The sequence below is a fragment of the Bidens hawaiensis genome, unplaced genomic scaffold (assembly GCF_021521415.1).
Source record: "Bidens hawaiensis isolate Kalapana, Puna unplaced genomic scaffold, B.hawaiensis_p1.1 tig00021695_1, whole genome shotgun sequence".
Taxonomy (NCBI): Eukaryota; Viridiplantae; Streptophyta; class Magnoliopsida; order Asterales; family Asteraceae; genus Bidens; species Bidens hawaiensis.
Window position 1 is genome coordinate 136,001 of NW_027493375.1, and position 12,374 is coordinate 148,374.

At 37.1% G+C, this 12,374-nt stretch overlaps 1 protein-coding gene across 4 annotated transcripts; it reads left to right on the top strand.

Moving 5' to 3' along the window:
• The first annotated feature begins 1,992 nt into the window (after nt 1-1,992).
• On the top strand, nt 1,993-12,150 carry LOC143564040 (uncharacterized). Of its 4 annotated transcripts, none has more exons than XM_077051436.1 (6): nt 1,993-2,785; nt 4,580-5,033; nt 6,185-6,382; nt 6,492-6,573; nt 6,690-6,810; nt 11,953-12,150. In XM_077051436.1, exons 1-5 carry the CDS (start codon nt 2,031-2,033, stop codon nt 6,782-6,784), a joined length of 1,584 nt encoding a protein of 527 aa, XP_076907551.1. In that variant the 5' UTR covers nt 1,993-2,030; the 3' UTR covers nt 6,785-6,810; nt 11,953-12,150. The 4 variants fall into 4 exon arrangements, with proteins under 4 accessions (XP_076907551.1, XP_076907550.1, XP_076907552.1 ...); XM_077051435.1 differs by lacking the exon at nt 11,953-12,150 and adding an exon at nt 6,887-7,063; XM_077051437.1 differs by lacking the exon at nt 11,953-12,150 and adding an exon at nt 6,918-7,063 and having other exon boundaries at nt 6,690-6,799.
• Nucleotides 12,151-12,374: the final 224 nt, after the last annotated feature.

Genomic DNA, 12,374 nt, shown 5'->3' on the forward strand with positions numbered 1-12,374 from the left:
TTAGGAACAATATCATCTTATTAGAAGGAGGAAAGAAAAAAAATCACATAATAATTTTTTAAAAATAGTTAAAAATAATTCTTCACTAATTCTCTAGTTCTCTTTTTAAAAGGAGTTCTCTCTAGATCCCACCAGATCCCACCCCTATATATATATATATGTATGTATGTGTGTGTATGGTGTATGTATATACATATATAGTATTTGTTGTTTTTAAAGAAGGTATTTTCCACGTAACATGCCACATCTACAAAAACATGCCACGTTAGCAAAAAAAAAAAACTAACGAAGTTAGGGTCCGTTAAGTTCGGGAGTGATAAAAGAAAACAAGTTACAGGTTGGGAGTGATGGAAGAGAAATCGTTAGTTAGGAGTGTTATTGTTCAATGAGTGAAAATTGAGAGTATTAAAACCAATATCACTTTCAAATTTGAATGTTGAAAATAAAAAATAACAAAATTTAAGAAAACCAGTTTTTATACCCGTTCAATACGGTCGTACCCTATCTATCCCGTTCAGTTACATTGGGCCTGAATTTTTTTGTCCAAAAACCGATTATAAGCCCGAACCAGTTATTGACCTAGTTGATTATACCCGTAACCGTATATGGTTGAAACCCCATTTTGTGCACCTTCATTATGGCCTTCAACTAAATCCGCCCTTACTAGTGGCCGCAACAAACAAGCTAGTGATGAAGTGATCGCGACAACTTTAAATAAATACATATAACCATAAATTTCATTAATATTAATATTTGAAAGCCTTTCTAAGAATATCTCCCTTATGGACTTTTTATGTGTGTTCTACGATATCGAGCAAGAGTCTTCCGAACACATCTACACTAACTACTTGGTGACGGGGGCGATTTGGATGCTTTGATCGCTTGGTGCAAGACTTCGTCCTTCTTTGCGTTGTCCGTTAGAGATCTTTTAGAAGTTCATAACCATGTGGGATTAGTAATAAGGAGAAGGGGTTTTTTCACGGTATTATTATTAACGCATGCTGGTGCAATTGGAAGGCTTGCAACGAGATCTTTGAAGTTAAAGAGGTGAAGATCCATGACATTATATCTGACATTAGATCTTTTATTTTTCTTTGGTTCAAGCATAGATCTAGTTGCAAATCGATAACTTGGTCAAACTAGTGTAAATTTTCTTTGATGTAATCATGCTTTGTTCTTTTACCTTCCTCTAGGTTACGACTTCGGATTTTATTTATAAAAGTTAACGATTCGACGAAAAGAAGTTGCATTACGCAGTGTTTTAAAAACCGGTTCATACCGGCCGGTAAACCTGTACTATCGGGTTTTGAGTATAAGGCAGGTAATTTGAGCTCAATATTTTGGACCGTTTGTTAGAACAATGAACCGACGGTATTTTCCTAAAATACCGGTTTAAACTGGTAAGCTAGTTTTAAGTATTTGGATTTTATTTTGATAATCTAGTGTTTTTTATTGGTTTTTGATTTTAGATTAACTTTTAGATTACATTTAGGGAGTGTTTGTGATTCTTTATTTTCATCAACTTATAACTTATAAATTTTTTAAAAAGTTAATAAGGTGTATAAGGTGTTTGACAAACCATAATGTCTGATGGGTTTTAACTTATGGGCAAGGCAAAATAAAAGGGTTTTGAAAAGTTAGGAATCTCTAACTGATTAACTTAATGAGTTTGATTTCCCTATTACACATTTCTAACCCTCAAAACACATTACACTTCCTTTAAAAAAATTGTCCTTTTTAGTTATTTTGGTTTTCTCCAACACGTAAGCTAATCTAAACATTTTTTTTAAAACCTCTATTAAAAAATTTATAAGTTAATAAGATCTTTTAACAAGAAGTCATTTTTCCCTTAAATAAAAAATCCCAAACATTCTTAATTTTAAAGTCATATACTTTTTCGGATATTTGGTATCTATATAAAGTTAAAAGGTAAATCTTCGGCCCGGTTAAACCTCTAAGTACAAGAATAGTTATACCATTTTTTTAAGCCAACACAGTTTCATCGTGCTATCACACAACACAACTCAACAATGGAGGAAAACCAAAACCCTAACCCTAACTCCACCACTTCACCACCACACTCCACCGCTCAAATCGAACCACAAATCCCACCTCCGCCACGTCCACTCGCTCCCATTCCGACCATCCGTCCACCAAATGCCGACACGGCCGCCGCTTCCGACGATGACGGTGTCGATTCCGGTCCGGAATACGAGGTCTCCGAAGAAAGCCGATTATTCCGAGAGAAAAAAGAGAAAGCTAAACAGGAGTTCTTAATGAAGCAACGCGCCGCAGCACTCGCGGTTCCGACCAACGACAAGGCGGTGAGGTCACGGTTAAGGAGATTAAACGAACCGGTCACATTATTCGGCGAAAGAGAGATGGAGCGGAGAGACCGGTTGCGAATGATAATGGCGAAACTCGATTCCGAAGGACAGTTGGAGAGGTTAATGAAGGTGTTTATGGAGGAGGAAGCGGTTGCGAATGCGGAGGATGGGGGTGGGGAAGAGGAGGGGGAGGCGGTGGAGTATCCGTTTTATACGGAGGGGTCGAGGGAGTTGTTGAAGGTGAGGTACGAGATTGCGAAGGAGTCGATGGTGAAAGCGGCCGTGAGGTTGGGACGGGCGAGAAGGAAGAGGGATGATCCGGATGAGGATGTGGATGCCGAGATTAATTGGGCGTTGGAGAGTGTGCAGAGTTTCGGGATGGATTGTAGTGAGATTGGGGATGTGAGACCGCTCGCGGGGTGCTCGTTTTCGTGTGATGGCAAGTTTCTTGCCACCTGGTATGTTTTTTCGTTACGCTTTGAACTGTTAATTGAAGTTACTGTGTTAATAATGCCACTAGAAACTGTTATGCAATTGGGATCGAGTTTGTAACTGTTAAATTGACCTACAATACATCAACTGTTGATTTTTGTTGATGGTTAAAAACTGTGTGGTCAGTAATAATCTCTGTTAGCTGTAGGGGTGCAAACGAGCCGAGACGAGCCCAACCTTAATTAGGCTCGTTTTGATTTACGAGATCTTGAGCACGGCTCGTTTCAAGTATAATTTTTTAAAGTTCGAACTCGCCTCATGAGTCGTTTTTTTCAAGCTTGGGCTCGGCTTGTTTTTTATTTATCAATATTTTCAATATGTTTTTAATTATTTTTATATTTTTTTGAGAAGAACCGGCCAGTGTGATATTAATACTTAAAAGTAGGGGTGTTAATCGGGTCAACCCAATCGGGTCGGGTTTTATTTTTCTAAAATCTAACCTGCAAACTGATCCTATTAAGGTACGGGTTTCTTGGGCTTGATTGGATTAGTTGGGTTGTAATAGGGTTGTAATAAATTATTGGGCCGCAATATTTATGTATATTTTTTTTTAATTATTGGGCTTCAAATAGTATAATGTAGCTATAATGGGGCCATGTAAAAATGTAAGTTTTATTGAAGACCAAAAGATTAAAGCTAAACAACCCAAAACCTGCAAATACACACATTTGGATGCAGTTGTGACTAGTCAACAAAACCTTGTATTCTCAACATAAAGTGCGCAGTTAGAAATTGTTCACATGTCTATCCGAAGGTGGTAGCTAAGCTGAGACAGTTAGTTATGATTGCTGGACTTTTGAGTTTTGGTTATGGCTGTAAGATTTTTTTTGTATTACATAAAAGGTTAAAAAGCGGTTAGTTCATTATAGTTTGGGTTGGTTAACTATTAATCGAGTTAAACCAAAATCCGATTTTTTCGAAAATGAACTCGAAACTTGACCCTAATAATAATACGGGTTAACCTAAATAACCCAGTTAATACTTTTTGACCTTATTTAACCCAACCCTAAGTAACTTATTTGGGTTTGGGCCGGGTTAAATGTTCAGGTCTTTTGAACACCCCTATTTAAAAGTCTAAAATATGTAAAACTTAAAAAACATAAGGCTCGACAAGCCTAAATGAGCTTCCTATACAAGGCTTGAGCTTGCTAACTAAACGAGCTTTATTTGAAGCTTGGACTCGGCTCGAGCTTGAAAAAGCTCAGTTCATTTCGAGCTTTTTAAAAATCTGATCTCAAGTAGCTCGGTTTGTTTGCTTCTCTAGTTGGCTGTAACATATACACATGCAAATGAGTACAAAAAAATTAGAACTTATAGTTACAATATTGCGATCCTACTGCTAGAATCAAGATTAATGGGAGTAACAGCTCATATATGCAAACAATAATTTTGATTATTATAAAGTTGTTTACTAAACTTTTTCTGAAGTGTGCATATTATGCAACTGTGTTGCGATTAGCGTTGAGTCCATCCGATTATTAACTGATGGATTTTATCATATTATCTGATTTTATTACAGTAACAATAATGGTAGGTGATGTATGCTAGTTAACTTGATTTAACTTGAACAAAATAGTGTAATTGATATATTTATAAGAAAACAAACATGTAACAGGTCTGCAATTAATGAAAATATTAATGCTGTTACTAATCACCTTCTTCCAAGAAATACATATCTTTATCAGGCTGTGCAATTTATATGGATAATATCAATTTACATTTATTTTTGACACTTCTGTCTTTTGTTGAATGCCATTCAGTTCTTTAACTGGAGTTGCTAAAGTATGGAGCATGCCTGGAGTAAATATTGTGTCATCATTAAAGGGTCATACTGAACGAGCAACCGATGTTAAATTCTCTCCAACAAATGACCAAATTGCCACTGCTTCTGCTGACCGGACCGCGCGATTATGGGACACACAAGGAACACTGCTGAAAACATACACGGGTCATTTAGACCGGCTAGCTCGTGTTGCTTTTCATCCGTCCGGGAAGTATTTGGGTACGACTAGCTTTGATAAGACCTGGAGATTATGGGATACTGAGACAGGTGATGAGTTGCTTCTTCAAGAAGGTCATAGCCGAAGTGTGTATGGTTTAGCTTTTCACCCTGATGGCTCGTTGGCTGCATCTTGTGGGCTTGATGCACTTGCTCGTGTGTGGGACCTGCGGTCTGGGAGAAGCATTCTTGCCTTGGAAGGTCATGTGAAGCCGGTGAGATCTGTTGTTTCAGTTTTTATAAATCGTTCAGTTCATGTTTTTGGTTTTATTATTTGGGCTTGAAATTTTTTGCCGAAAAGCATTGGCCAAAATTCACAATTTTGGCCTGTAACTTCGGGGCTAAAGCATTTTATTAACTAATAATTAGTTGACTATTATATATTTCGGTAAAACTATTTAATAAATTGTTATAAATTGCTTGAAATTCTAAATATAGAATGAAAAATCATAAATTTGGTTTGGTGCAGTCCGGTTTTTTGGGTTTAAATTACATGCAAATCCGAAAGCGAGCCAAAAGTTAGTTTTTTATGAAAACATAAAACTAAATCATTAGTTTGTGTTGAGTTTGGTTGTTTTGGTTAGGTTTTTTCAGTTATGGATTGGTTTTTTGGTTTTATTTACACTCCTATCTTATTGTACCGCCCAGGAGTGTTCCATCTGGTTGATTTCAGTTTTTTCCGATAACTTGAATTTGAATCTTTGAATACTAAATTTGAATAACTTTTGAAAAACTTTTGAAAAACTGATTCAAATGAGCTTATCTGGGTTCGTTTTTTAGTTCGGGTTTATTCGAATAAACAAAAAGCTACTATAAAGTTTGAAATTTCATCGTCATCGTCATCGTCATCGTCCTCGTCCTCGTCATCGTCCTCGTCATCGTCCTCGTCCTCGTCCTCGTCGGCGGCGGCGGCGGTAAATCCCACCAATAGCAAAGCTATGGTAGGGTCTGAGGAGGGTAAGATGTAGACAGCCTTACCTCTACCCTTTCGGAATAGAGAGGCTGCTTCTGGTGAGACCCCCGGCTCAATAGTAGTTTTGCATCAAGCCTTAAAGTTTGAAATTTAAAAATAAAAATTAGTAAAAGTTATATATATATATATATATATATTATTTGAATTCAGGCTATTTGAATCAGTTTGGTTGGCTTGTGTTAACACACTTTTCTTTGTCAATTTTTGGACTTCTTTTAGTTAATATTTAATGCGTTAATTATTATTACGGAAAATAATATTATTTTGATTAGCTTGTTCTCTTTTTAGTTATTTTTTTTCAATCTTGTCAGTAAATCGAGACCGCAACCTTTTTTTTAACTTGCATCTTTTTATTGAAGTTAGCTAAATAATTGTTTGTTTTATTACAATCAGGTTTTTGGTATCAGTTTCTCGCCAAATGGCTATCATCTAGCAACAGGTGGCGAAGACAATACTTGTAGAATTTGGGATTTAAGGAAGAAGAGATCATTGTACACAATTCCTGCTCATGCAACTCTTATTTCTGATATTAAATTTGAGCCTCAAGAGGGATACTTTTTGGTAACCGCTTCTTATGATATGACTGCAAAGGTAATCCACTAAAAAATATCAATCTTGAATCTCCTAGTTGTCAAATCTCTTAACAATTTTAAGGTATACTTAATTGTTCTATTGTATTTATTATTGGTTTATGTCTCAGATATGGTCGTCCAGAGATTTTAAACCTGTCAAGGTCCTTTCTGGTCACGAAGCTAAGGTTACAGCTGTTGATGTAGTTGCAGGTAAGCTAAAGCTAAACTTTGTTGGGACAATCCGACACGTTCTGTTTTTTTAACCAAACTTTACCACTCGAACATTGTTTTAACGTACTGAGTTTGTTGTGGTATTGATCTTGCAGATGGACAAAGTATTGCAACTGTTTCTCATGACAGGACAATAAAACTATGGTCTAGCAAAAATGCTGAAAAGGATAAAGCAATGGATGTTGACTAAATTTATACCGGTCAACTGTATACAAGGTAAAGTCTTTTGACTTTTTCGTTTAGGTGTTTGGATCTTTGATCTATGGTGATATGATTTTATAACATTATGTAGGAGACATGCAACGTTTTCTAAATTACCAAACAAATTTTGCCGTATCAGAATTGTTAGTCTACTTGTACCAACGAGGATCAATGACCAGCGTTTATATGTGTTACATCGACTGCTTGGTGTTAAAGCATGAACCGTGCAGCCATTAGTACTACACGGGCCGGTTTTGTAAAACGGACTCAGGTTTCTAAGGTTCAGGAACAGTCAGTGGTTACTTAATATTCATAACCCATGTCTGAGTGGATTTGAGTCCTTTGTCTCACAGATGACAACGCACCCTTTCCTCTTTTACCTTAACATTTCTTTAAATTCATTCTAATTGTTGTTGTATACATTAATGTTAGCAACATTTTTTCAAATGGAATCAAATCAACATAACTTATTGGAACGTCTTTTTTAAAAGTTTTCAAGAGGCACTCCTATGTAGAATAGCAACCTTGATATGTGGTAGTATCTAAAATAGGTCACTTGGGTTTGCTCTATTTATTTCGAAACTTGCTTTGGTCTTAAAAGGTATAACTGAGTAATATGGTCTTGATTCGAGGCACACAAGGCTTTTTTACATACTTTTTTTTAAAAAAAGGTCAACAATTTGGGAGGGTGAAATTTTGGTGCAACTTGTGTTGCTGCTTTAGTGGAATGATATTAAATGCACACAAACTTAAAATGGTAGTATAGGCAATTTTCGTTTAAATTTATGATAATGAATAAGAAAAACGATTTTACCATGGTGGGTTAAATGTATTTCTCCCTCCAATGCATTCACTCATTGCATTTCTTCTTTGTTACCAGTAAATCATGCCTTCTTTTCCCATGTGCGTTTCTATAGTTGATACATCTATAGTGCTTACTTTTAAACCTTTAATACTTTTTCATTCCTTCCTTTCATTATCTTTTTATGTTGCCGGTTAGAGATGTTCAACGAAACCGGTTCCTGGAACCGAACTGGTGGACCCGAACCGGACCCAAACCGGTTCCTACCCGTTTTTTGTAGGAACCGGACCCTATCTGATTCAACCCGATGATCCGTGACCGGTTCTTGCATTTCTGAGTGGGGGCGGGTAGGAACCGGAACCGAACCGGAACCGGTTCTGGAACCGAACCATCCGGAATCGGTTCCTAACCGGTTCTAGCCGTTGGAAATCGTTTTTTTGGCCGTTTTTTGACCGTTGGGGTCAAAAATAGCCGTTTTTTGGCTTCCCCAAGCACCCCACTACTAGTATAAATAGGTATTTGGTGTCATGGGTTCATCACAACACTCAAAACGCAAACCCGAACGCAAAAAAATACAAAAAAAACACTATTACAACGTTTTGAGTTCTCTAATCTCTTGTTTTCTCTTCTTCTATATTCATATTTGTTGTTATGGCTGCCTCACAATCATCGGTTGGTCAAGGTTCCAACGCCGAACCAAGTTTCGTTCGTATTGTACCTCATAATCGTAATCAAGAGATTTGGTGCAATTGGGATTTGGTTGAATTGAGTGACCATTCATTGAAGGCTTGGTGCAAGTTTTGTGGGATTTATTTAAACCCACTTTCGAATTCAAATTTGAAGAAACACATCGAAAAACCGTATTGCAAGGCGTTGAAAAAGAACGTCGATTCACAACAAACGCAAATGGATAGTGAAGGCGGAATATTTACATACCAAATTGATCGAGTTCAAGATCGTATGGCGAAGTTTGTGATTCAAGAAGCTTTGCCGTTTAGCCACTTCGACAACCCTCGCTTAAACGCCATGATTCGAGATACGCTTCAACCACAATACACTCATGTAAGTCGTCATACTCTTAAACGTTATTGTTTAAAATTGTGGAAGAAGGCCAAAGAGGTACTAATTGCATATTTTGAAAATATAAATACGGGAATAAACTTAACTAGTGATGTTTGGTCGGCTCCACATGGTCTACGCGAATCTTATCTTTGTGTCACCGCTCATTGGGTAGACCCGTCATCGTGGGAAATGATGAAACGCACCATTGCTTTCGAACTCTTTGAGTATCCACATACGGGAGATAATTTGTTTGAAATTTTAGATTATGTTATAAAAACTTATAAACTAGAAAATAAAATATTTTTAATGGCATTTGATAACGCGTCGAATAATACATCGGCGGTTGATAAATTAAAATTAAAATATACGCCGATTTGCAATGATGTATTTTTTCACTCAAGGTGTGTTGCACATATCATTAATTTAATCGTGCAAGACGGACTTGCTTCGGATGAGGTTACATCGGTTATAAATGATTTTAGACTAATGATACATGAAGTTTTTAAGAAAAGTAAAAAAAGACAAATGGAATATAGAAAATTTTGTAAAGATACTGGAAGAAAAGCTTTGGGAGCTAATTGGGATGTACCTCATCGATGGAATTCCACTTGCATAATGTTTCAAAGTGCTTTGAAACAAAGAGAAACTTTACAAATGTTTCATTCTAGTCTTGCCGAGAATGATTTGGCAATCCCCTTTTCAAATGAGAAATGAGAAATTATCAATGACTTATCGACTTTTCTTGAAGTTTTTAAAACATCAACTACGAAACTATCGGGAATGTATTATCCGACAAGTCCCTTGGTTCTTTCGGAGTTATTTTTAATCGTTAACAATCTTAAAGAATTTGAAAATAAAAGTCCAATGTTTTCAAACATCATATTACCAATGAAGTTTAAATTAAAAAAATACTTTCTTGAATTGCCACCGGTTTTTACTTGCGCCGCTGCTTTAAACCCAATGTTAAATGTTACAGGGGTTGAATGTGTGATAGACGAAATTTTTTCAGCCTTAGATATGACCCAAACTTTTCAACAGAGGCAAAAAATGATTTTAACTTGAATTTTAAATTTATGTATGACTTTTATTTAAATAAATATGGGTCAAACATACACATGCCTATGCCGGGGGGGGTCTTCATCAAGTTCAAGTGCTACTAGAGTACGAGATCCCATGATTAGCCTTATGAACACCGTTCGCAACGTAACGGCTAAAAAACAAAGGGGTAACACCCCTTCAAGCGAACTAGGAAGGTATAGTGCAAATGATTACTCTACCGGTTTATCCGAAGAGGAATATGACACTTTTGATGTTTTGGCTTGGTGAAAGGTAAAGGAAACCGAGTTTCCGATTCTTGCCACCATGGCCCGTGATTTACTAACCGTCCAAGCTTCTACGGTAGCTTCGGAATCCGCTTTTTCTCTTAGTGGCAGGGTAATATCGGTGAGAAGAACAAGACTAAATTCGGAGTCGGTGGAGATGTGCATTTGCTTAAAGGATCACTTGGACTCAATCGATCGTATTCAACACGTAACCACTCTCGAAGATGAAACACCACTTGATGTTCGAGTGCACGACGAACAAGAAGGCATTTCTACAAGTAATTCCGAGGAAGAAGTCGCAACTGATGAATGTTCCCACTGATGAGTATTCCTCATCAGTGGCAACCTTTAGTAGTTGTCATCAGTGGCAGCTTTCCCACTGATTCAACTGATGACTGTTCCCACTGATGAATATTCCTCATCAGTGGCAGCTTTCCCACTTATGAGTATTCCTCATCAGTGGCAGTCTTCAGTAGTTGTGATCAGTGGCAACCTTCAGTAGTTGTCATCAGTGGCAACCTTCAGTAGTTATCATCAGTGGCAACCTTCAGTAGTTGTCTTCAGTGGCAACTTTCAGTAGTTGTCTTTAGTGGCAAACATTTTCAGTAGTTGTCTTTTCTTCATCAGTTAATTGTTTATTTTTATGTTAATTGTTTTTTTTATTTTTCATGTTATAAAAATACGAATCGTAGTTTAGAATCCAAATCGCAAACGAAAAACGAAAAAAAAAAAAACTTTTTTTACACTGTAACCGGTTGGAACCGGTTACGGTACAGGAACCGGTAAGAACCGGTTAGATAGGTTAGGGGTCCGAGGGTGGGAGAACCGGTTTAAAAGGGGGTTTTGAATATAGGAACCGGTTAGGAACCGGTTCCGGTTCCTAGTCCCAAACCGTTTTGAACATGCCTATTGCCAGTTTTGTTTTTTTCTTCGCTCTGTGTGGCCTTGCATGGGCTTTCTTCAGTTTCCTTCTAAAAATTGCCATCTGATTCGTTCAATGTTCTTTTGTTGGAAATTGTTTTCGTTTTCAACTCTTTGTTAATGCACGGCCTTTGCTAAGCCTTATGACTACCTTTAATGCTAAGACTTTCATGGTGTTTTCTGTGAGGTCGACTTGTATAATTGCGGGTCACTTTGATACAATGAAGTAAGTCCTCGACGACTCTGTTTTTGCTGACATGTCCTGAGAAAGAGTCCGCATATGATATGTTGTTTCACTATGCCATGGATTTCACTTCTTATGGTTGATTGAGGAGAATTATGATGACCAATTACGATGGTTGGCTTTGTGGTCTTTTAACATTGTATTGGGCTGAAGTTGGCTAGTTTTGTCAAATATGGGAGCAAACGGTGCTACGAAACTGAAAAAGATTCTTTACTTGCGTTGTTATGATGTATGTGTTCGGAAATGGTATAATGATTTTGGTGAAAATGGTGATTACCATTATGAGCTTGAAACACTTGTCATTGAAGGCTAGGCTATGGGATTTTGTTTTGCTAGAAATATTTGTACACACAAACCAAATAAAATAACTTTAGCCTTCATTACCTGGTTTTGCAAGCTCATATACGTCATCGTTATTATTACCAAAATCAGTGTAGGGATTTCAAACCGACGCAACATGATATTGTCTAGTGAAGCGAATAAAGGAATCTTTTAACCGCCATGGCATTTTCTTTCAGATTTGACAAAACTTGGCCAACTATTTTTAATATCTAATACTTTGATGGAAGATTTCAAACCTCACCACCCTTTTCATGTGGGTCATCGAGATTCTTTGCGGGATTTCGAAACAACAGCTCATGTGCGAACTCCTTCATAGATTGATCATCAAAATTGGAAAATTTGAGCATCTCCTTGATTGTATCCGAGTGGCTCGAGATGATAAAACTTTATGGTACACCACATGAACGGTCTTATCATCAAATGTCGTTAAGAATCTTAGCTATGGTTTTGTGTGTTGAACAAAGAAATGAAAGCAAATACAAGTCCTAACAAAGGGACATCGAAGGGGCAAGGATGGCTGTTTTTGGTCGGGGTTTGAAGAGACCCATGCGAAACCGCTAGGAGTGAGTAGAAATGCAAAAAAGACGCCACATGGAAAGATATGTAAGGTAAGAACTAAAGAAGTATTAGTGGTTTGAAGGTAAAGACCGAAGAAATATCATGTGTTAGGAATGCTTACGGGGAGGAATACATAATTTGTGGGTAACAGTGGAGTAGTTCAGTGAGTGGCTGCATATGTGGGAAGGAGTACATTTTGACACTCATGGTTTGTTACAACATTTTTCTTATCCATTGTCATATAAATAAATTTCTTTGGTCTAAAAGATTCTCCAATGCAACGTTTGGGGGTAGGGACAAACAATATCGTCGTTCTTGGGGTTTGTAA